The sequence below is a fragment of the Solenopsis invicta genome, chromosome 2 (genome assembly GCF_016802725.1).
Source record: "Solenopsis invicta isolate M01_SB chromosome 2, UNIL_Sinv_3.0, whole genome shotgun sequence".
In the NCBI taxonomy this organism is placed as follows: domain Eukaryota; kingdom Metazoa; phylum Arthropoda; class Insecta; order Hymenoptera; family Formicidae; genus Solenopsis; species Solenopsis invicta.
Window position 1 is genome coordinate 13,139,167 of NC_052665.1, and position 24,806 is coordinate 13,163,972.

A 24,806-nucleotide genomic window follows, 5' to 3' on the forward strand; every position below is an offset into this window, starting at 1 on the left:
AAAGCTACATCCGAAAGCTTTAAGAAGGACTTGAGAACCGTTTCAAGAGCTGTTTTCCAAACTCGCATATTGCTCCTTACTTTCTTTTTCTTCCTCTTATTTCCATGAAAGATTCGCTTTAAAAATACTATACTTTATACCCAGATGAGTACGAATAAATGCAATCCCTTATTTTCTACCCTTTTAATCCAACAGATCTTTGCTTTTCCTCTTCTTATAGAAAACGAAAGAAACGTTACACAAAAACTTCGTAGAAATTATAAATCGTATTAGCCGACGAAGAGTTTTGTTTGAAAGGAGTTTTATTTCAATTAACACTGCAGTATCGAAATGTAGGCTATCGTATTGTTTTACATCTTCATCAACAAGTGCTACGTTTCACTAGTTTTATTATCTTCAGATTATATTCTACACTGTTAAAAATGTTATAAAATTTCATGAACTTTCAATATACAGTAGTAAGTGATATTTAAATCACTTGTAACTAAAATAATTTTTAATGTACATGATAATAAAATTGAATTTAAATAAATAAAAATATTAAAAGTAACGAATATGTACATTAAATTCAGTAAAGCACATGCTTTAAAAGTAATACAAACGCTAATCAAATTTAAGACATTAGTAAATAAATATACATATTCATATGTTGCATTACTTTTTGTTTACGGGCTTGAACCAAGCTTCCTTTACTATTTTAAAAGTTAAGAAATTTCTAACAATTTACTAAAGCCTCAGATTAGACTCAAGTTATATAACCGCGATAGCTTTACAGCATGTCAATGTCTACAGGGCAGAATTTCACAGAGCGTTCTATAAAATTATCTCATTCCGTTTCCATTATATCTCATTTCTATTTGCGTGGAAAGGATTCGTGTCACTCCCACGTTCGGAGAAGAGCGCGACGATGGCAATGGCGCGCCGGCGACGGCGGCGGCGTTCCTCTAAATAATGAAAATCGAAAAGCTAATTCTATCGGCACGGAGTAACGCGAAACTGTTAACAGGAGTCGCAGCGACCTTAATGGGATTTTAATTACTTTCCAATTGCCGCGTTGTTTCCTGTTATTGTCCGTCGAGGACTTCCGCTATTTTTTTCTCAACAATCGCGCACCACCCGCTCTCTCTCTCTCCCTCTCTCTTTGGACTATCAATTCTACTCTTCCTGAACCCACCCTCTCGCACATTCAACAATTCGCTTATTTGTCTCCGTATAATCGATTCGTTTATTTACTTCCGTCACGAGAATGAGCTTTTCTCGTTTTCGCGCATCGCCGCTGCTACAAATATTTCCGTCTCCTCTTTTTCTCCGGAACTGCTCGCAGCCATTTAAGGGACGAGAACCCCGACCGGACAATGCCCCCCGACAGGATGCGACGAGGAAATATAATCTGATATTTTACGATCGGTGAATCTCTTTTGCTTTCTGCTGATGGATATGTTTTTATCAAACTTAAGATGTGTTTGAACGCCTGATGAAATCCAGTTACTTTAATAAAAGCTACACACGCTGCATATTGGCAATTCGCAATTTAAACCGAAAGAATCGGTCGATTGTTAAATTTAATTGACGGATTTTCCGGTTTCTTTCTTTAATGGAACACGTAACAGTGAACTAATATTTTCTCAAAAATTTACAAACTTTCTAGATCTTAATCTTCTTTCGCAAAATGAATGCTATATATTAACTTCCTCGTCAAATTGAGACGGAACTTGTAATATTAAATGATATGCTTAATATTGTAAACGCTGGATTATGCAATTTATTGACGGACATGGACTGACTCGAGTTTCCGCGACACGGCAGATTATACTAACCCCTTGCATTGTTATATTGATTTATCGCTTTTCTCGGCAGCAATTTATTCCAGGATGTTCCTTTGGCGACGCGAACATTTTCACATGAAAAAGTAAATGTCGATCGCATTCAAGATCTGCCCGCCTTCCTCTCCGGTTATCCCGGGTATACGCGACCTCGATACGATATCCTCGCTTTCCGATAGTAACGCGATCATCATAACTCGCGCTTGCGTCAAGCGTATCGCAGCCACATCCGGCGCGGTGGCCCACGTCATCCACACTACCGGTAGGCAGGATCCTCCGAAGGGATATCCCACGGCGGCGTGCCATTTTTTTTCGCGTGAAAAGCCCGGCCGTCACGAGAAATTACGGCATGCATTATTTACCAGGATCCAAAGTGCCGGCGCCGTCCACATCAGTCTGTCGTCCGATCCCCCTCCCCTCCCCCCTTACTCCCTTGCTATCGTCGTCGACTTCGGGCCTGCATGTTGAAGCGAACAAGGAGAGTACATCGAACGATAAGGAACCCTGTGACCACCCGGCGAAGTCGGCGTACACTCGATGAGACTGCTAGAGCGAAGTCGAGGGGAAGATAGTGGAGAAACACAAGTGGGAGTGAAAGAAAGGGAGGTAAAGGGAAATCCGCGAAGACGGCGTAATCTGATTTATGTTTGACTCCGGAGGACGAGTCCCGAAGAACTTTTTAAGAGATTGACTTTCAGCGAGGAAGCTCCGACCGAGACTGAAAGTGAGGGGGGAGGGAGGGGGTGGAGGTGGTGAGGGCCAGGGCTGAGCAATCGAAAATAAGGGGTCGGAGTTCGCGGGGCGAGCAAGAGACTTTAATAGATTCCGACGTTTCGCTTCGCGAACTTCGTCAGAGGTTCGGAATATCTTGAGAAGTGCGAGGTAAGAGGAAGAGCGGCGGAAGAGAGGAGGAGGAAGAGGAGGGTGGGGGAGGACGGGAAGAAGAGGATCTCTCTTTCTTCCGTACTTTTTGCGCGGTTTATCGCGGCGCCGACTAGATTCGTCGGTCTGATTGAGTCGGGTACCGAATTTAATGTCGGAATAATCAACGATCCGCGAAATTAGATCGCGATCGCGCAAGCGTCTCATCTTCCCTCTCTTTCTCTCTTCTCTCTCTCTCTCTCTCTCACTCTTCGGGGTTGTTTGTAATTAGTTGAGGAACTCTCGCTAATGATGCGTACGCTCGTTACATCTATCGTCGAGTTTCGCGAGAAGAGACGATCGATTACCGTGGTACCGAAGTAATCACGCGGGAGAGCTTCGAATTTTCGGGACAACATAATTCTACTGTTTGGGAACAAAGAGGTTGAAACAAGTATAAGTAGGTCTCACCACTGCAGACTATACACATTTCTCGTTTTCTTGCGAGAGATGCGGACTATCGTTCGCTATAAATCTTGCTAACTTCGAACATTCGGTCATTCTCGATGTTTTTGTTTTAATAGCTCTAAAAGTCTTCTATGACAATATCTTTGATAACACGGAAAGAACAGGCCTATTCCGGCAACCTGTTTGAACGTCCAGCATAATTATTTTGATGGTTCAAAATTATTTTCATAGATTTGTATTTAATTAAATTTTTAAATACCTTAGCAAAATCGTCCTTTTCGTGATGACTTTCGAATTTTCTCCCGCGCAGAAAATAATGCTGGAGAATATCGAGTAAAACTCTCACGACTGACTATTTCGAATGAAACTTTGTCGGCCGTATCTCTTTGCGAGGAGGGAGAGGTGGGACGAGGGTAAAGAGAGTTATGCGAGTCACGCGGATTTAATGCTCGCGGCTGGACCGTCGGACCGCCGCTAGTTACCGTTCTGGATGTCGGTTCTTCTCTTCTGGAGACACGTCCCACGGGCGCCACTTAAGACGAGATCACGCTGGAAGTCCGCGGTGATTTAGTTAAAACCACCTTCGGCGCTCGCTTCAGTTTCGCGAGTTAACGTTCGCCAACTTTCTTTACGTGCGAACGCGGCAGTCGGTACACCTCCGGGGATGCTTTAACACGACTCTGACCGAGCGAATCTAGCCGCACACCTATATTCAGAGAGGCTACGCCTCCGTATTACTTCCAGGTGATCGCAATAAATTACCGAGCGATATGGAAAATCTTGAAAAACACGAGCAAAATGTATAAACTTACAGATATTCAAATGCAAATGTGTGTTATTTTAAAATTTAATTGTAACGATAATCAGAAATTAAATGAAATAATTAAATAGGTAAAAAAGCGCCTACTACAATAAACTAAATTTTGGTGCCTAATATTATTTGATATTATTTGATATTAACGTATATCTTAAATATGTTTTCAGTTTTAAAATTGCGCGACAAATGCATTGAAAAATATTATTCTTAGATGGAATAATGTTTTCAATAATAAATTGTCCAGAGTGTTTTAAGGATACTTTAGCTCTATAGCAAAAAATTATCGAATTAAAAAAAACGTAGGCTGCTGAAATTTATTTTTTTTAACTAAAAGTTACAAAAAAATTTTATTGTCAATATTCGAATTTCGATTCTGAAACCGGCTGGAAAGAAGAAAATGATGAAAAAGTTTACTTTTATGTGGCGATTGCAGTAATTATTTAGTTGCGATTGCTTTTGCACTTCCAATCATGACGTTTCCGTCAAACAAATTATCTTGCGAATTTGTGTCAACTTGAAGTCCATCTGTTTACTTTGCTTCCTTTCTTCCTCGATTTACGTTCAACCTGGCCTGGTTGCGTTACGTTCGCGATTCGTATTAATCACAAGTGTTATTCACGAAAACAAAGACGAGGACGTGCGGTTGATTAAGAAAGCAAGCAAAGTAGTAGCTGCGGTCGTTCCGGTGCGGTGGCGGGTGCGGGGGTTACAAACATATATATACATGTCAGTAGAAACTTGATGAGTTTATTATAACGTTTGGATATACAAAGTGGACTACTGGTTAGTTGTTCTAGGACAAGCTGGGCGTTTCTTTTTTTTTAATCGGGCTCCTCCGCGAAGAGAGAATTTACTGACGCCGTCGTCTACACTTTGCTGTCGATCTCTCTCATAATTAACAACGTCCTTTATTTGAAGGATCTAAATTGTTATAAACCGTTGTTACAGAATTATTGCGCGGCCGTCCGACTGCTCTGTTAGGCCACGATTTTACCAGGTCGTTCTCAAAAGATCTCTGTTCTTGACATTAATTCTCATGTTTACTAAAATTCTTCCTTACTATACAATTTTACATTTCCTGACAACTCCTGAGCTGAATTGCCTTTGCTGGTCCTAACTCTTATATAAATTCTTCTGATTAATTTACAGAACAATAAAAATTCGTCGAATCACAGATTAATTCATCAGATCGTTGGAGCAAAACTCAACTTACAACAATACGTCGCATTTTCGTGTCTTTGAAAACTAGCTTTACGCTCGACAGGCCGTTCCTCTCTTCTCGTACGTTTACCGCGTTTCAAGTTTAATTCTGTTCTCGAATATCCTATCGCCGACGCATTTTTCTCTATTAACATCGCTACACAATTAGGCATACTCTTCTCAACTACGACAAGTTACGAGCACCGGTTTCGCCTATCTAATTAGGAGCTGGCTGGTAACCGCAGTTGTCTGCAGTTTCCTCTCTAAGGGGTATACGATCCCGTTGGAAGCCGCGCCCGTTCGCGATTTTCGGACATGCCTGTCCGGACTGTGTATATGAGTGTATCTCTCTCTCTCTCTCTCTCTCTCTCTCTCTCTCTCTCTCTCTCTCTCTCTCTCTCTCTCTCAGTAGCGCAGGACATAAAGCGACCTGTTCGGCGGAGTACGTTCAGTCAACCCACCTCTGCAGTGGCCGAAGGCCTGCGTGACCACGTCGGCCTGGTGGCCGCACGCGTAGAGCCGCAGCTCGCACTCGTTGTCGTAGGTCTGCCCGTCACTGCCGCACACCGGTACGGACGGCACGTCCTCCGGGCACGCGGACGGACAGACGCAATGCACGCCGCCGATTTCGGTGCAGTGGCCGCCCGAGTAGCACTCCAGCTCGTTGCAGCTTGTCGGTATGGGCGGTATCATGTCCGCTGCGGAGCAAAGCGGATTATAGCGCGGACGTTAATAAAATTACGTCGTTGTTACGAGACGGCACGACCGCATCGGGATACCGCGAGGTCTAACGCGAACGTGCATCTTAAAACGTTGTCTTGGCGTTGGCCGGTCGAGAGATAAACAACGTGAGACAAGTTAGGGAGAGTTAAGAAACTCGATTTTGGAATAAATCGCGTATTCTCTCGAGTTGTTGGGACAAGTTAAGGAATAAATTCTCCTTCAACTTTCTGTTTTCACTTTTGTAAGGAGACATTGAGGGTCATAACTAAATCTTAGTCGGCTTTGTATGGGAAATCTTTTTGTATGATAAATTCAGACGATTGTTATTACGTGTGATACCTGAGTAACAGCCAGTGGTTGTGAGTATCTTGTTGTGGTCGTTGCAGATTGTGCACTTCTGGCCCTGAATGTCAGGCTTGCAGACGCAACGTCCTGTCATCTGCTCGCAGTCCTCTCTGACGGAACCAAACAGCGAACAGCCGCATGCTACATTCAAAAAGAAAACGTTGTCCCGCATTAATTTTCTACAAACAATTAACGTGGAGTGTACAAAGAATAAACATCGATTGATTGATTACACATGTGTAACAACATTGGAAAAAATACTGCGTAAATTGAGAATCTAGTAGATTTAGCTATAGAAACATACAAATCAGAGAGATATTTATTTTAAATCTATCAACGTTCTAGTTATAAAATATCGAGAAAACTAGAAATTCCGATAAATGCATTTTGCATGTACTACTTGTTGGTGTAACCAAAGTATAAAACTTTTTTTTTTCAGCAAACGATAACGCAATTAAAAAAAACAAGTTTTAAAACCAGTTTAAAACCGATACGAAAAACTTTTTTTAAGAGCTGAAACAATTTTAACAACATTCTTAATTTTGATGAATAAAACTTCTTTGAACATATTGTAGTTATAACGTGTCGAAGTAAAAATAGCCTTTTTTGCAATTTCAACTGCAAATTTTTCAATATTGCGTGATTGAGTAATTTGAATTGATGTATTTAGCATCCGAAAAACTATTTATAAGAAATAACTAGTTTCATTTTAATATTAAAGAAAAGTTATTTTTTGCTAAATTCTGTAATAAAATTAAGACAGACTGTACTTTGGAATAAAATTTTTTGAAATTCTTTTTCTTTAATCAACGCAAAGGGGACTATATTCTACGATGAACATATATTTCACGCTGACGTTTGTGACGACACATTCCGTGTGTAATACACCGTTACGACAAACGATTACATGGCGAACAGAGAATCGTATAGTATACTGATCCCAATCTTACGTATGCATCCCTGATGACCCTCGCTTATCTTCGGCAGCCCCCAGTAACCCGGCATACACCTATCGCATTTGAGACCGCCCACACCCGGCTTACACTCGCATTGACCGGTTTCCGGATTGCAGGTGTCGGACACGCTGCCAAGCCGATTGCAGCCGCATAAACTCGGACAGCCCGCGCCGTCTGGGCCGAGCGCGGCGGTTTTCCCATCCGGACAACAGCCGTGCCACGAATCCGCGCACTTTACCACCTGAATACCGTGAACTGAAAAAAAAGCATGTAGCCGTGAGTGTCGCGGAAACTTTTAAGGACGTTGCTCTTGCGGCGCAACTTCTTTGCAGTTGAGGAAATCACGAGGTAATTTTTAGAAATTTCTGTCATATGTGTAAAACGGATGCGTGTGCATCAAGGATTGGTATCTATCTAGATATATCTAGGTACTAGGTAGATATCGATATCGGATCAAAAGCTTTTTTTTTTCGCTGACCTTTCTTGCAACAACGAGCAAATCGCGTTGTCTGATGGCAATAACTATTACTAGGACAGTCTTTGCGTTCTGGTCCACTACCGCAGTCGTACTCTTTGCCCTCGGAGTCCACCAGTGGAGGATCGCCGTTGCAAGGCTTAACTTCCATGCCTAAACAAACATCGTCATAAATTTTTCGCTATCTCATATCACTATACTAATTTACAAAATCAAAGCGATTATCAACATTAATTAAATTCAAGTTAAGATTCGTTAGAATACAAAGCGCGAGAAAAGCGTAGGGAGTTAATTGTTAAAAGACAGTCCGTCCGTCGTCTGTTCAATCGATCGATCTTCTCGAGAGTTCCGAACCTTGGCAAAGATCGAGGGGTCGCAGCCTGAGCTCTTGCTGCCTCTGGCAAGCCTCCATTTTCATGGCGCAGAGGGAGGAGTAGATTCTGAGGTCGCTACCGCAGACGGGCCGCATGTTCTCCTGCGAGATGGAGGCGCAATCGAACCTGCAGCTGCACCTGGGAAATTTGTCCGGGCCGAGCTCGCAGGTCGCCTCGAAGTCGCAGTGAATATCCTTGCACGCCTCGCGCTCCTGCGTGCTAGTCACGTCTGCGATGGTGGTGACCACACGAGTCACCGCGGGTGTCGACTTGGTCGCTGTTAGAAGCGGTTAGAAAGCGTCGGTTAGATTAGCGGTTTGTCGTTAGAGCGTTAGGCAGGCAAATCATTAATGACATGCGGTTAACGCAGCCCGGATCAGCGTTAGAAGATTCTGGCGCTCTAACAAGCTCTCTGCTGATCGCGACCGGATGCCGAGCGAGTTATTTTCAATTACGTCGCCTTGTATATACGGGAGCAGCAACTTCTAAAGATTACAGGCATGTGCGAGATGTCTAAACGTCTTTGGAACTTCATAAGCGTCTCGCGCCTCGAGCGTTGCGCTCAAAGGAGTTGCGGATCGCGTTACGTCAGACGCTCAAACTCGTTGTCAAGCCACAATGGCTTTTCATTACGTTGCCTGAGAGATGCTCAGCGCACCAAGTATCTCTAAGTGTCAAACGTCACACGTGACAGCCTTGCTGCGGCTGATCTTGTATCGTAAAGTTAAAATGCAAGTAAAACGTACGTTTGATCGCGAATTTTAACCCTTTCGTGTCTGGTGGCATTATATATAAGTTCTTATCCTACAAAATTCATATATTTCATAAAAATATCCGTAAAATGAGGTAAAAATAAAGAATACGTATCTTTTATAAAATTTCAGAATTTTTTTCTGGACTCATTTTGAAAGTCAACATAAGGGCTGTATGAAGAAAATCACTAGTTAATTTCAAAATGGCGGATTCAATGTGGCCGATTAAAATGATAAATTTTGTTGTATTTTTGTTATAAATTGGTATATATCTTTTTGAGGCTGATGATTAATCTGCAAATTGCAAAATTTGAAAGGACGGATCTAATATGACAGAAATGCTAAATTTCGTTAGAATTGCTAAATTTCGTTATTTGAGTGAAACTCATTTGATTCGCAATTTTAAATTAAAAAATTTTAACTACAGATTTATAATCAGTGACTAAAAATCTTTAGTAAGATGTAAATTTGATGCTAATTATTTTTCGAAAAAAAATCAAGCACATGAAAGGGCTAAGATGTTGTATTTTCGTCAGTAAAATTTTATTCAATGCGTTTCGCTATACCACGTTCGCGCTGGCAGTAAATGGAATTCGCGTGATATAAAGGGCGGGGGTGTGTAATTTCGGTAACGTACTTAACGCCGCCGCGGCCAATCTCTCGGTGCAGTCTCCATAAAATATGACGTGCAACGCCGGCAACTTGGGGTCCCTGCCGCAGGCCGCCCGCTGCAGCTCGCACTCGGACTGGTAAGTTTTCGCGTCGCTACCGCAAACAAGCTCGCCGCTGCTCTCCGGACAGACCTTCGGACACACGCACACACCCGCCACGCAATGCGCCCCGTGATCGCATTTCACCCTCGCGCACATTTCTGGAAAACATTCAGTTTTCACTCCTTAGCTAGCTCGTAGCAGTTGGAGCGCTAAATTCTGCGTCTCCAAAATAACTAAACGGTTAGTTTTCAAAAAAGAATATATACGCATTGTACATGCATCCAGAAAACTTTTAAGATGTCAAAAAAATATTGTTTGAAAAATGTGTGAGTCAACGAATATATTAGTAGGTTTTACTTTTGTCAAAAATTTTCATTAATATTATTAACGTAATATATAACATTTTTCCATTATTTATTATAGGATCACTGCATCAGTCGCTAAATAATCACTAGTAAATGATTAATATTAAAATAATAAGACTTTAAAATAATAAATTGCGAATTAATTGTATTTTTTATGACCCACTTATCATAAAGATTTTATTAAAGTAAAATTTTTTTATTTAAAAATCCAATTATATTAAAATTTTATTTATATCTTCATTGACTAGTTCAATTTTTTACTTGTTCATCAACTGGTGCAGTGACTTTATACTTTAATATTTATATTATACATAATATTTTTATAAATAACCTTCTCTTTCGCAATCAAAAAAGAAGGTAAAAGGAAAGTAGTTCTATTTAGTTAAGATATCAATGCATCTAGACTCATCGCACTAGTTCATATTTATAAAGCATGTAATATGCTGCTTACCACAGGCACCCGTGTAGGAAACGTTGATGAGGGTCTGGCTCGTGCACGACGCCATTTTCAAAACACATTCGTTATCGTACGTCACTCCGTCAGATCCACAAACTTTTTCCGCCCCCGGAGGTTCCTTCACCTGTACATAATTACAAGTTTGATTTTAATCGCAATAATAAATGTGATCATTTATGTCATTTATGGCAATGTGAAATTAAGAAAATATGATCTTAAAATAAAATCTTTGCCTTAAAATATTCATTGCAATGGACGTTAAAAGAAAAAATTCACACATATATAGCCTCGTAATAAAAATATGGCATTTACTTCGTGTACCTTCTATTATATTTCTACCTTTTCTTTCGTGTAGAATGAGAATTTTCTCCTAGAAACAACAAAATAGAACCGCGTGCATAAGAAAGCAGCAAAGGATATGACGAATAAAATTTAAAAAAAAACAAAGAAAATTTAAAAGTTAAGAGAGAGAGAGAGAGAGAGAGAGAGAGAGAGAGAGAGAGGGACAGAGAGAAAGCGCAGGAATGCGTGTCTCACTTGTTGCGCGATACATGGATGCCGAGGGATGCAGGAGGACGGTGGGGCTAGGGATAGGCAGGGAGTGGAGAAATAAGGGTTGCGCAGCGCAATAGCATAGGAAAGAGCGAAACTTAATTAGCCGGCCGTCATATTCGCGACTCCTCTTGTTTGCTTATTACACGCGCGTTTCGTGCACTTGCCACTTTTCGTTGGTCGGTACCACAATTATGTTGGTCAATTGCGGACGTTACAGGGTGTTTCAGTGGAAACTTTTCAGTGGAAACTGTTTGGCCAACGACAATTTATTCCTTGACAAATTTAAATAAATTCAATTTTTTATGAAAATCCAAATAATGTGATTTCAATGAACGTGTGTTAATGCGCGATAAACGCGTGTAATCAATCTCAATTCTGATTATTTATAAAATGCGAATATAATTGTTAATTATGAATTATTAAACGGACGATGATATTAAACAATAAATTTGTAATAATATTTAAACTATTTCAGGTATAATTAACTGCAATGAGTTGGTAATAAATCAATGGATGATAACTATTACGGAAGTAATTAGGAATTTATTTATAAAATAAATTGCATTTTCCATCCGGAATATTGTACAACGTGAAATACATAATTAGACAAATAGACATTCGGGGAGAAGTATTTTTCATTAGATTGGAATTCGCGAGAAAGGTATTCGCGTGGACGACTTTGGCCGTTTTGACGAGAAAGGCGATGGTTATTACGGCCGTTCAAAATGCAGCCATATCCGGTATGCGGGCTGGTAAAGTTTCCGCTACTCCCTCCTCCCTCGAAAGGAAGAGAAAGAGGTAGACAGAGAGAAAGAGAGACGTCCGCGCACGATTTAGTTAGTTCCCTGTTAAGTTTAATTGACGTCAGTCAGCTCATTTTCTGAGGTTAATCCGCGTGCATACGCGGGCCCGTGGTTCGTGTTTCATTAAGAGGATTATAGTATGCACCCAACGCGTTATTCTCTACAATTATTCTGCCTCAAATTAGGAATAAAGCCATCTGCTTAAATCCATCATACGCAGATGTCTTCAACTCTTTTAATTCTGAAATGGCATTGTGATTTCGCCGAATGTACGATACAATCGCTGGCCTGTCCAGATTTTTTTTGTTTACTCTGCGTCGGTCTGCACACTTTGCAAGCAAGGATTTAAAAATTCAGTGAATTTCGCGTAGAGAAAAATCGTTTGTATCGGTATAACTCTTCTAAAGCAATACTTGTACTTCTCGAAAATTAGATATTGAATTAATACTGATAAAAACACAATCTGCTTAAACAATAAAAAAAAAAAATAGAAATCTATAAGTAATTCATAATTTTTTAAATATAAAATCTAAAAAAAAAATGAATTCTTCAAAAGCAAGAATAAAACTTACACCACTTTTTTTTGCAAACTGCATATTTTAAACAGTGAATATATTGATTAAATATTAAATCATTTTACAAATTTGTAGCGTCCTAAAACTGTTTTATTTAATTTATTCTCATTTTTTATTTAATTCTAATGCGGTTTATGTATAACATCGAGATGCAAGATTAATTGGCACACATGTCAATAAGATGTTATCTCTTTTGAATCTATTGACATGATTACAATAGGATCTTCGTGGAGAAAATTTTAAGACAGCTTCTTTTTAATCTTAAAGTGAGAAATTGTCCAATAACTACCATTTTGAGGCTCAAGAAGTTCACAATGTCTAATTGAGATCGAAAGTAGAAGTAACATTTTGACGCTTTATAAATATTATAAAAAGTGCTATATCATCTGAAGACACTTTCTAGTTTGTCTCCTATTTTCAAAGTTTTATTTTTAATTTTTATTTACAAAAACAAAGTAAAAAGTTGGTATTGGCGATTGGAAGGACAACTCTAATGCGCGTATCAGCGGCATAAAATTGTAATTTCGATAGTTTAAGCGACTTTCAATCGGCGTAATCGACCTCGCACTAGTTCTCCATGAAGGTACGTTTTGAAATTCCCATTGCAGACCGAGAGATCACGTCGTCGACTCACTGATACTTCCCAATAAGCATCCGTGACCGACTGGCGAGTGGACTTTCTCTGCCGGAAGAGTACCTTGCGGGAGTCGTCCGCAAGGCTCCGGTCCTCCAGCACGAAGCCTGCCAATCTAATCCTTTTCTCAACTCTTTTTCCCCGACGTTGAATGCATTCCTTATTCCTCTCCGGGTCTCCTCACGAACGGCCACGGAACGACATTGAAGGAATTCGGAATTGTTCGCCGTCTCGTCAGCAGGACGCTTTGCGAATCGTGAAATCCGAGCCGCTCCGCCTATCACCGTTCGAAATCGGCTGAGTTTTCCGCGGAGCCGCTATCTTGATGAACCAACATGCTTCCCATTCTGAATGCACGATCGCCGTGACGAGCCGGGGAAACACGGAGAGATAGGTAGAGAGAAACTGTAATATCCGCGCGTGCAACCGGATACGAAAAATTATTTATCGGAAATCGATCCCGGATAGGCAAATAAATCCGCGGAGATTGAAGTTCCGTGGAAACGAACCGGATTTTAATGTATCGACGCGCATCAAATCGTTACTACCAAGCGATTATTAGCGGAAATAATATAAGCACGAGAGAACCATCTCTCAAAAATTGCAAGAAAATAAACCGATTCGTCGGAAGCTTGATTACACCGTGTGACACGAATTTTAAACCACAACCCAGACAAAATGATTCTTACAGACTTTTTTGTTGCTGAATCCACTAATGAAATTGCTCTGTCGCACCACATTTCAGAGAAAATTAAACTTAAAGATACCAAAAATAATATTTTTGAGCCAAAAAAGTATGATGTGATGGAACAATTTTATTTACGAATTTTTCTTTAGCGATCTAAAATTTAAAAAACTTACATTGTACAATACTACTTTAAGCAAAATTCACTTATAGATTAATGGAAGAAGAATGATAATGATCCGCTTATGCTTATAATCACCTGCAATATGTCAAATACGAGCAATCATTGTTTGACAAATAGAAAAATAATATTTATACGTATTTTTCTCATAAAATTCAATTATGCTATTAGATTTTATTAAAATCAAATTGTTTTATGTATTATTTATACAATCATTGTTCAAACAAATCATATTTGACAATTTTTATCGTAAGTTTATAATCGGCGATCCAAGAAATCTATAGTTATATACAGGTGAGTATTTAAATTGCATAAGTAGACTATTTTTTCTTTTTTTAACTATAATTATAAATTTTAATTTGCATAAAGCAATTAATATAATACGTGAATTTTATAGATTTTAGATTACTGGAAAAAAATTAGTACATGAAATCGTGCTCTATCACGTCACATTTTTTTAACTTAAACTTAAAAGTGCTATTTTAAGTCCAATTTTCTGAAATATGTGACATGATACAGGAATTTTGTTTGAAGATTCGTTTTTAATGATAAAAATCTATAAGAATCATATTGTCTAGCTTGCAGTCTAAAAAAAAAGTTTAAATGTGTCACAGCGTCACACCTTTAACTATAAGTCCTAATATTACCCACTATAAATTATTGTAAAAATATTTTACAGCCTACATGCCGCGGAAATAAATGTCATAACAACGATTTGCCGTAGGATTCCTTCGCTAAATATACGTTCAGTGTGCGTCAAGAGACAGACCGCATCGGACCACACCCGGCGAAGCGGTGCGAATGAAGGGAACAAAACGTTAATTAAATTTCTTTTTTCACGCGCGCTTGTTCCTCCGTCGTGTTACGGCGCCTCGAAATACCGTTAAAATTTTCGACGTTTTGCAAAAGAGCCATTGACTATTGTCGGGCATTTAATGAAACATGAAAACGCCATTCATGTCGCGGAGGAAGGATATAATAAACCAGCAGCGCGTCGCAAAGCGTCCTTGATGGAAAGTCCTGAAAATAGCGCATGCAAATGCACTCGATCTCTCGTCTTCTCTCCTCTTTTCCCTCTCATGTCGCCACCTAACGAACCGGCTTTCTGCTCTCGCGGCGCGCAACATCGAACGGTCTTGGGGAAACGCAAAATATCGCTGCTGGCCGAGAAAATGCATGTACGAGTGCAGAGGCGCGAGCGGGACATTCATCATTCGTGAATGAATATTTTACGTCGGTTACGCTAACGAGCGAGTCCCTGGTGCGGCGAATCGCCACGAGCATCTCGAAACGACAGTGAGATTGCAGCGTGCGATCATATTCCGTGTATTTCCATTCTTTGCCGCTAGCAAATTTGGTGTCGATTAGGCTAATTATATCGATGCAAAATTAATTTGTCATATTGAGATGCGGTTGAGAAGAAGAGGAAATCGTTACGAAGAATCATTTAAGAGAAGAAATATTTTTTTGTTGGCAAATTTTTTTGAACATTGCTTTATGCTTGTAAAATATTTATTTGTTAATGTATTTATATATTTTTCAGTAATACGATTCTAGGTAATACGATTTATACTTTTTATCTGTCTCTTATCGGACAAATGCAGATTATTTTCTAGAGCGCAAGGTATTTATCAGAATTTTGTTATTTTTACATCAGTCGATTTTAACATAAAATATAGATTTTTATTAGAATAATTACAAAGTATTGTAGACATATTCAATTTGTAAAAAAGATTCTTTTCTCTCTCAATTATGATGAGAACTAATTCATTTATTTGAAAGAATTAACAAAATGCGGCGATTTACTGAATTTGGAACTTTGCAAGAGGCTGTCAGTCTCGGATTGAAAGCTATTTCTCTCGGCGTTATATTTTTGCGGAAACACAAACAAGACAGGCGTGACATTTATAAAATTTCAGTGATCGAAATGGCGCGAATGCAAATGACAATTCTGAATGATCCAAACATCCCAAACATTTGATTTAATATTCTATAATGCGCGTCACGTGCTCCCCTGGTATATTTACGGTCGTATTCATTAGAGTATTTGTAATGCATTTGATGGCGTTATCGATATATAATATTGTACAAAAAAATATGTGAAAAAAAGAAATGCATGTATTTTTGTTTTTAACTCGATAACTCTCCGAGGCAGCATTGTTAAATATTAAGTATCAATTCAAATCAATTCATCGAGTTAAATCAGGGTTGCGCCGTGTATTTCAAGATTGCGTCTACACGAGTTTTCTACGTAAACAACACGTGACGTTTACACGAACCATTTTCCTGTAGACAATACAAACATATAAAATATGTAAACTGTTGTAAATTATAAAATATAGAGAAAAGTAATTAAATTTTAAAATTATTAATATATGTGATTTTAATATATTAATGGTAAAAATATATAATATTAAATTAAAAAATTAAAAAAAATAATACATCAAATTTTCATTACATTGCATATCAGATTTAAATCTTCTATAGTCCATAGAATATAGGTTACATACTTAAATGACATTTTGTATATGGTTTACGTAGTCTACATAATTTACGTTGTTTACGCGTAATGTAGACTATTTATATTTTACGCGTAAACACACAACCCTGAGTTAAATAACATTTTGTTATTTTTAATTTCTATATGTCAAAATTTATTATTTTAACACAAAATATATAGTTGAAAGAACACAACCTTATCTAATCAACTAATTTCTGTAATTAAATTAGTTTCTAGTAAGTAAGACTATATTAACGTATGCACCTTATAAATAAGAAATTAAATTTGAGTCAAACTTAATATTTTTGTATTGAACTTTGTTTAACTTTAGTGTTTTAAATTAAATTGACGATATATTAAACAGGAGCAATGGCGACTTCTAAGACGATTAAAAATAATTCAAGTTGGGCAAAAATAATTCAAAATAATTGAAAAATAATTACGAATTTAACAGTGTGGGACACATCGTGCAAGAAAATTAAAATAAATTGCTATTAAAGATTTTTAATTATTCCGTTAATAATGTAAACTCACCAAAGTCTCGCACTTTGAAGGACAGACGCACTTGGCTTCTCCGTTATCGCTTTCGCATTCGCTGTAGAATTCGCACAACTTGTTCTCGCAGCCATCTGTGAACAGATCGATGACAATTGAAAATCTATACTACCGTTCGGCGGCGCGGCTGTGTACGAGTTTAATGCAGATTCGACCAACACATTCCTTCGGTTTCGTGACACTCAGTGGCCGGGGCCACTAATCACGCGCCACCCCTTGACCATCCTGGCGGAAGCGGGCCCGGCCTCTGACCGCCTCAGGATAACATTAATAAAGATTCTCGCGCGTATTTGCATAACGGCGTCCGTTTCGAATGGAATTCTCACAGCAGTGTGCAGTGGGATGGACGGAACGGGAGCTGAGAGGAGGGACGAGTGGTCGAGACAAAGGGTAGTACCGAAATGCGAGCCGAAAATGCGTGGAAGGGTGGAAAGAATGGAGAGAACGACGATAGCGGTGGCTCGCCAGTCGCCAAGTTATCTTTGGGATTCATTGAAATTCGTGGCGAAGGCAAGGGAGGAGGAGCAGGTAGAAGGGGTACGTGAAAACGAGATATTCACCCCGCCATCGTCGACGTGTCGATGATACTCGTGGCTTGGGATGACTTTCCTCCGGTTTTTTTGAAAATTCTTCGTTCGCGAGATACACACACCGCGAGCGGAGAATCGTGACTAGAGATACGGTGAGAGGGGAAGAAAGCGACGCGCGCGCGCGCGCGCGAGGTAGCGCATGCATATGCAGCGTGCATGCCGCGGGGTAACAACTCATACGATTCCAGTCGCGGAACAGCCTAGCCGAAGTTGCAAAACGCGCCGCGCGCGATGCACGAGACCAAATTCTACGGCACGTTCCGCTCGATTTCTAATGCGAGTCCGAGAGATTGTTAATGGAAATCGTCTCCTCTTCCCACGTCTCCTCTCTAATTCACAGGAGATCGCGTATACTCTTCGAAACTTGCCAGCTCGAATAACGAAATTCTGTTATCACTGCAAACTTATTATGGATAAATATTGTAGGACGTTATATCGAAATTTCTATATATATTCAATCTCCAAGACATGGATATGTATATTCAGTCCTATGAGCATGGAAACGATAGGAACGATAGAAACCATAGAGAGTCAAGAAGTTTAATATAGCAGTATTTGCAGAATTCTGAAAAAGATAAAAATATATATATAATATAATGAAAAACATAATATATTTTTATATATTTATTTACGTATGGTATTTATATATTTTATATATGTGACGAAAATTATATACTTGGCGCCTTGCTACTGCGTTCCCTCATATAAATATGTACTATATATATATGAAATAATAAATATATACAAATATAAAATAAATGTAAAATACACAAAAAATATATAAATATAAATATTCTTTTCAGAATTCGGATAACTAAACTTCCTGGTATTTTATAATCAATTTCACCACGTGAATTTTCATGTTCTCAGAATCATGGATTGAGTTTAATTAGAAACTTCATATAATGCTCGGTAATGCGTACGTGAAATGTTGATACTGTGAACTTTTACCAAATTTAATTATCGTTCTTCTTAATTAATTTTAATAGTTTCCATTCCTGCGTTCTACCTCTACGCTTTTAGATTCGTAAGCCTCGTGTGCTCGCTCAATATCAAAGGCAAATCTTTTTCGCGTACGTCGAAGGTACGTATGTTATGAGGAAAGTTCGGTAAACCTTGGGGCATAGGTTACCCATCGCGTCGTATAGACTCCTTCCTAGAGAAGATCACTTTCACCCACCATCTCGTTCCGGCATCCCATTTCATCAGATTTTTGTGATGGAAATTACTGTTTGTGTTTAAACTAACTCTCTCGCGAGTACGCGATTTTATATTCTCCGAGCCTTAGAGTCGTCAGTCTCGTCAGTCGAAGGGGAGGAAGAGAGAGAGGATTGACGGGAGGGAGGTTGACTGGAATTGGTTTGATGGAATCGCTGTTTGAATGCGTCCCTGCCGGCGCGGGCTTTTGATAAATCTGCCGTCTGATAGCGAAATGCGCTTGTCCGCGTTGTACGTTGACAAGTGGAACTTTTTAATAAAGATGCAAATCAGAAATGTTACGGTTTATTCCTCAGCCGCAAGACGCGAACATACGTAAAGTTTGCAGATTGATTCAGCGATTGTTGCGTTAAATTTTACATATTTTATGACATTTATTTATATGACATTTTTAATTTATCATATATTGTATATAAATGATATTTGCACATACATACACATAATGTATAAAAAAACGTCTTTTTAATCGACGCGAATAAATATAATATTAATATTCATATGAATGCCTCTAAAAACATGGATCTTGTTTCATTGATACTAGAAAGTGATTCTTAATACCACATGTAAGAACGTTTATATGAATATGGATTTGCGTTAGAAACGAAGAGCGTAGAGGTATCATCGCGCAACCGTTTCTTGAAATCAACGCATGGATTTATTTCGCTCTGCGAAAAGCGCCTCATTCGCAAACGATTTCCATAAAGACAAGAAGCGGAAGGATGAAACCGGAGAGAGGAAGTAGGGCGAATGATTTTTTTTCCCCTCCCTCGTTTAATTGCGGCGATTCTCTTGTTTTTACAGAAAAGGAATAGTAGAATATTCACGGGAGAATATAACGCCATTATAAATATTTAACAGTATAATATTTAACGTTTAATTAACGCGTACTGATTATAACAATTTCTTTGTGATTGTTATTAATTCTTGGTCTCTCCCTTTACGGCAGAATAGAGAAATTGTGTATTTTATATGTACCTTTGTACTTTAATATAAAATTCTTTTTTCAGAATTGTACACGTAACTACAGCTGAAGCTTTGTCTTCTTGTCTATAAAAATATAATGTTTAAATTCGGCTTGGCAAGCTAGAAGATTCAATCACGTTATGATTATAATCAGAATCGCAGGTTTTACATCGAAATTTATCGAACGAAAGCGGAGATCGAGAAGCGATTGAAGCGCGATATTCATCGAATGCTACGGAAAAGACGCACAGAACGGAAAATCGCCCAGGAATTCACGTCCTTTTAAGACCACGGGCCTGATAGTGGCTCGTTCTGGAATATCGAAGGTGGTATAGGGAGGGAGAGAGACCGGGAGACGGGGTGGATTAATAAGAATGAAATTGCAGGGTAGGGGCCAACGTCGTAAAGTACACGGTCGATGAAATCTTGCTCACCCCTTTTTCCCGCTTTCCTCCCCCGAGATCGTCGGAGGGCACGGCGTCGTTATTAAAGGCATCGTAGAAAATAATAAAATGAAGATTAATAGCGCGAGCTCGCGTGCAGCCGCGATGATGCATCGTCGAGTGCAGTATGCATGAAGTTGTTTACGATATCGTTCGGAATTCCTATTGCGAGGGAGGAAACGGGAAGAAAAGAAACGCTTCGCTGCACGAGTGGTATCGCTGGAAATATCTGATGCGAAGCACAGCTTTATCAAACGCGGCACTTGTCATACGTATTCTCGGAAGAAACGCTGACGCCAATAAACCGGGACGATACTTCCCAGCGCGTACGGAAGCAATTAAATAAATCTTACTGTAAAAACGTTGTTGCATTAGAGAGATTCTGCGGTCTGCGAATATAATTCATCCCCTTCGAATCTCAGTACCGATTTTTAGCGATCGCGAGCACTTTATCGCGTCGCGTCGTATCGAACACGAGGAGGCAAAAGTGCGGGCGGACGGCCGATCGATGTTTAATTCTACGGGAACACGCGAGGCCATCGACGTTAATCAAGTTTCATGCCGCCGCGCTACTTAAGATCGTTCAGAAATCCGTTATAAATTCAATTTACCCGGGCCGGATATTCAAATTAGTCGTAGCAAGTTTTAAGTTACCGCCGCTGCCGAGGCGGTTACGCGACCGTATATTAACCCCTGCTGTCCGACCACTCTGGCATATTAAAATCGCAGATTTGTTCTCTTAACGCCCCGCCGCGAGATAGAAATTATTTTTCGAGCTCGATATTAGTGCCGATAAGAGCGCTTAACGCGGGACAACCCGCCAGATTGGGAATTGACAATTTTATGTGATTAATTGGAGCACCCTTCGAAGGACTCTCTTGCGAGATCTATTTAAGAGATTAACTTGCCGGCAATATATTTTCCACGTGACAAAAGAACGTACGATTGAATGGACACAAAATTATTAAGCGAGAGGGACAAAGGACGTTCTTAGGAAATGAAAATTGGTATTTGAATACATTCAGATTAAACGAGAAAAATTTGCTGGAAAGTTAACGTTCAGGTTCTTTAGTCTACGAGCTATATTGCAATTTAACGCTTTTAATCGTTCTGTCTTTATATTATTAGAGTGTCCCTTTATATTACAAGATGCCAGAAACTCTCTCTCTCTTTAAAGCGGAGAAAAAGGATTTCCATTTATATTTTCGTAATGAAAATTTTTCATTCTCATAGAATATTTAACATTGTTTATAAAACTCAAAGCTATTATTTTGTGCGTGTATTATTATTTTAGAATCAAATATTTAATCAATTCGCGATTGCCGATGGCAATGCGTATTCGCAGACACGACTCGCGCTGCTGTTTAAATTTGTTTTCGAACGATATGGTACTCACTGCACAATCCTTGATACAGAACGCGTATCTCCCGTCGATGCTGACATGCCTCCAAGCGAAGCTTGCACTCGTTGCTGTAGCTGATGCCATCATCGCCGCATACGGGTTGAAATTCCGCTGGACAAGTCGGACATTCGCACACAGCACTGCCGCTGATCTCCGCGCAAATTGCTCCCCATTGACACACCTGCGAACCGAATAAACATACATGGGACTTTATATCACGCTGTGCAGCAATGCTGCACAACAAGAAAAGCTATCATCGTCTTGTCTTTTTCTTAAATTAATTATCACGATGGTTCAAGTTACTAATTGCTAATGCTAACAAACTGACATCAATGATTATTGAATGTTATACATACTTGTATCTATATCTTAGATATAATTACATGTTGTTCTTTTTTTATATAATATATCAAATTATATAATAATATTATATTATTACATACATTCTATAAAAGAAATAGATTATTTTTAACTTTCAAGTAATATATCTAATAATATAATATCTTCAAATTGCCTTAAACCTAAGGCAAACGAAAATGTATTGAAAATGTAAACAACGAATGAATTAAATGGTAGAAAGTTTGTCGAGTGTATCGAGAATGTCCATAAAGTCGTTCATGAGAAATACATGGGACGGGAAACTCAATACACGAATGTCTTCCTGAAATTCATTGAGCTCGATCTCTCCTCATTCCCTCTCGTGCTAGTACGTACTAGCTTTCCCACGGAGATACCCGGCACAGCGTCATCCAATTAGCGACAATTGCTTTTGGCGAAGGAGCTCGTCGAAATGGTGAAGATCTCACCTCGGGCTTTCGAATTTTGCGGGGAAATCGAGAAAGTATCGAGAGGGAGAAATAGTGAAAGAGAGGAAATTCCCTCCACACTCCATCGGATTCTTGATCCCTTCCAATTTCTGCGGTGAATACATCTAGCAATTTCCATTTCGCGAGCGAGCTCGGCGTCGATTACGAACCTTGTTTTGTAGACCAATGACGTTCGTAGCTTAAATCCAGCTAAATCGTGTGGCGCTTTAAATAGCAACGCGTTCTTTCTTTTATAAAAATAAAAATTTCTGTCGCAGACGCGGGTACGCGTATACGACAATCTAAAATTTTAATTCGTCAAAAATTCTTTTCGCTTTTTGTTGCAGAATCCGAATTTATTTCGGATTTCTCGATGCTTGATCCCGATTGAAACGTCAAGAATGGATTTCACACGAATATATCTCCTTGAATTTTATATATCAGCCACGCGCGTTGGCTCCACACGTCGTATTCGTTTAACCAATTTGTCGAGTTTAATGGAATATTCACGAGATGCTAGAATGCGGCTCGTCAAGCCTGTCTTTCCCGAAGAGAGAAATAATTCACATCGTCGAAATTGCGAGGAACCAAAGACAAGAAAATTTGCTCGCGTTGCGCCGAGCGCGAAAACGGAAGCAGAAATCGCGAACGTGTCTCGCGTTTCCGTGTGTGTGTGTGAGATACTAGCTGATACTGACCTTCTCAGAGCAGGGTCCTCTGGAGCCGCATATGCCGACGTAGGCGACCTCGATGTTGGTCTTCGTCAGACACGCCTGCCTCTTCAGCTCGCACATGGACGTGTAGGTTGTTCCGCCGCGGGCGCACACGGGTCTCATTACTGGCTCGCACTCGGGACGACACTCGCATGTAGCGATCCCTTGCCGATTGATTGCACACTGCTCGTAGAAACTGCACTTCGCCGCTTCGCAGGGATTTTGTTCTACAAAATTGAACGGTCGTACGACTTTCGTCGCGATTATTCTTACTTTTGCAAGTTATTTCAGAAATCGTGTTTTTTTTTTTTTTAAACACGGACAGCATTATATAAATGGAAAAAAAGGACAAATATATAATTAACACGGAAAGAACGGTTTTGTTGAAGCGTTTAAAATTTTAGTTGGATACAGAGTTGAAAATACTGTATCCAAGTGTTGAATCACTAAAATAATTATGTAGGATGTTGAAGCATAATAAGCAAGCTTATTCTTTATCCATTACTGTCCAACAATAGCATGTGATGAGACAGGAAACAATTTACTTATACGATTTTTCTACGATATATTCCATCGTTATTTTATATTTCACATTTTGAGTAAAAAATGTTAAGAGTTGTTATATTACCGGAGCTGCAGGCGCCGTTGTACATTTTCTTGAGCGGTAATCTTGAGCGGCAGGCTTCCTGCCGGAGGTTGCACTCGTTCGAATACGTCTTGCCGTCGCTTCCGCAAACCGGTGAGAGTTCGACGCCACATTGTTCCCCGCAGCGACAGGCCGGTTGCCTCGAACCGTCCAGCTGACAGATTTCCGGTTCCAAGCACTCGACGGTTCCGCATGGGTCTGGAAAATTAATTCATAATTAACAGTCATACAATAAAATAAATTAGCGTAAATAACATAAACTCATAAATTCAATCATATGTGTAATGAACGATGTGCTGCATTACGTTCAATAATCACTGATTCTTCTCAGTTTTCCAAAAAACTTTAGAAAAAAAAAAATTATTTAAACTATAGCAAAGAGCCCTGCTACACTTACATCTACTTTTTGCAAAAAGGATCCTTAATTATCTCACAATTACAGAATTCATCTCGAATAAGACGTGAGTAATTAAAAGGATTGATCAGATGATCTGCGTGCTGAAAGTTTCATTTGCATTCGATCGGCTCTTCCATCTCATTTCAGGAATTACTACTAATCCCGACGAAATCGAATGAATTTAAATAACCTTCTTGTGATTCCTTTTTATGAGTCGCCATTTGCATACGAGAGCCGAGAGAGTTCGCGTATACGGACGAGTAATGATAGAAGGTCGCAAGGACCGAGGAGTTTGGTCCAGTTGGAGGAGATACAGCCGCACCGAGATTAATCTTCGCCCTCCGACCAAGGAAGGAAGGAAGTTGGATTCCGTTTCCTGTCTACAGGCGGTAGCTAGGTTTAGCCTTATACCGGCGGCTGACGAGGCAAGTTCTCCCCCGGCGGTGGTGGTGTTTCTCGGCGTTAGCTCGAGTTACAGTCCAGTGGAGCGGCTAAACTCGACCCTTCCGTAACTCAAACCCCGGCCGTTCTCCGTCGGCGCTTGGTGCGTCAGTTAGTTTGAGTTTAGCACTAATCGATCTCGGGGAAAAGTAATCGTCGTTGCATCGCTACAGTTGCCGAGATGATCGACACATATATTGTCGTTTGGCGATCGTTCTCCATTCGGTAAACGATATTCTCGAGATTCAGATAAACTCCCGTACTTTTATTTGCCGTTCATTCATATCGTTCCATCGCATTCAGCCGTCTCATTCAGACGTCACGAGATGATTAGCGATTAATGGACGACGAGAACATTCCTCGCCATCCT

The 24,806-nt window shown here is 39.6% G+C and overlaps 1 protein-coding gene across 10 annotated transcripts in view; it reads right to left on the bottom strand.

The window, feature by feature from the left end:
* The window catches only part of LOC105207562 (agrin), a 731,430-nt gene that overhangs the window by 15,270 nt on the left and 691,354 nt on the right, over nt 1-24,806 (bottom strand). For 7 of the 10 annotated variants that reach the window (XM_039458553.1, XM_039458551.1, XM_039458537.1 and 4 more), the window contains 11 exons: nt 23,581-23,796; nt 22,938-23,203; nt 21,428-21,614; nt 16,797-16,891; nt 10,324-10,453; nt 9,432-9,665; nt 8,023-8,319; nt 7,672-7,821; nt 7,188-7,448; nt 6,232-6,378; nt 5,631-5,867 (listed from right to left, as the gene is read on the bottom strand). In XM_039458553.1, the coding sequence (XP_039314487.1) occupies nt 5,631-5,867; nt 6,232-6,378; nt 7,188-7,448; nt 7,672-7,821; nt 8,023-8,319; nt 9,432-9,665; nt 10,324-10,453; nt 16,797-16,891; nt 21,428-21,614; nt 22,938-23,203; nt 23,581-23,796 (2,220 nt within the window). The remainder of the gene's footprint in view (nt 1-5,630; nt 5,868-6,231; nt 6,379-7,187; nt 7,449-7,671; nt 7,822-8,022; nt 8,320-9,431; nt 9,666-10,323; nt 10,454-16,796; nt 16,892-21,427; nt 21,615-22,937; nt 23,204-23,580; nt 23,797-24,806) is intronic. The other 3 variants (XM_039458534.1, XM_039458543.1, XM_039458546.1) reach the window with 3 other exon arrangements.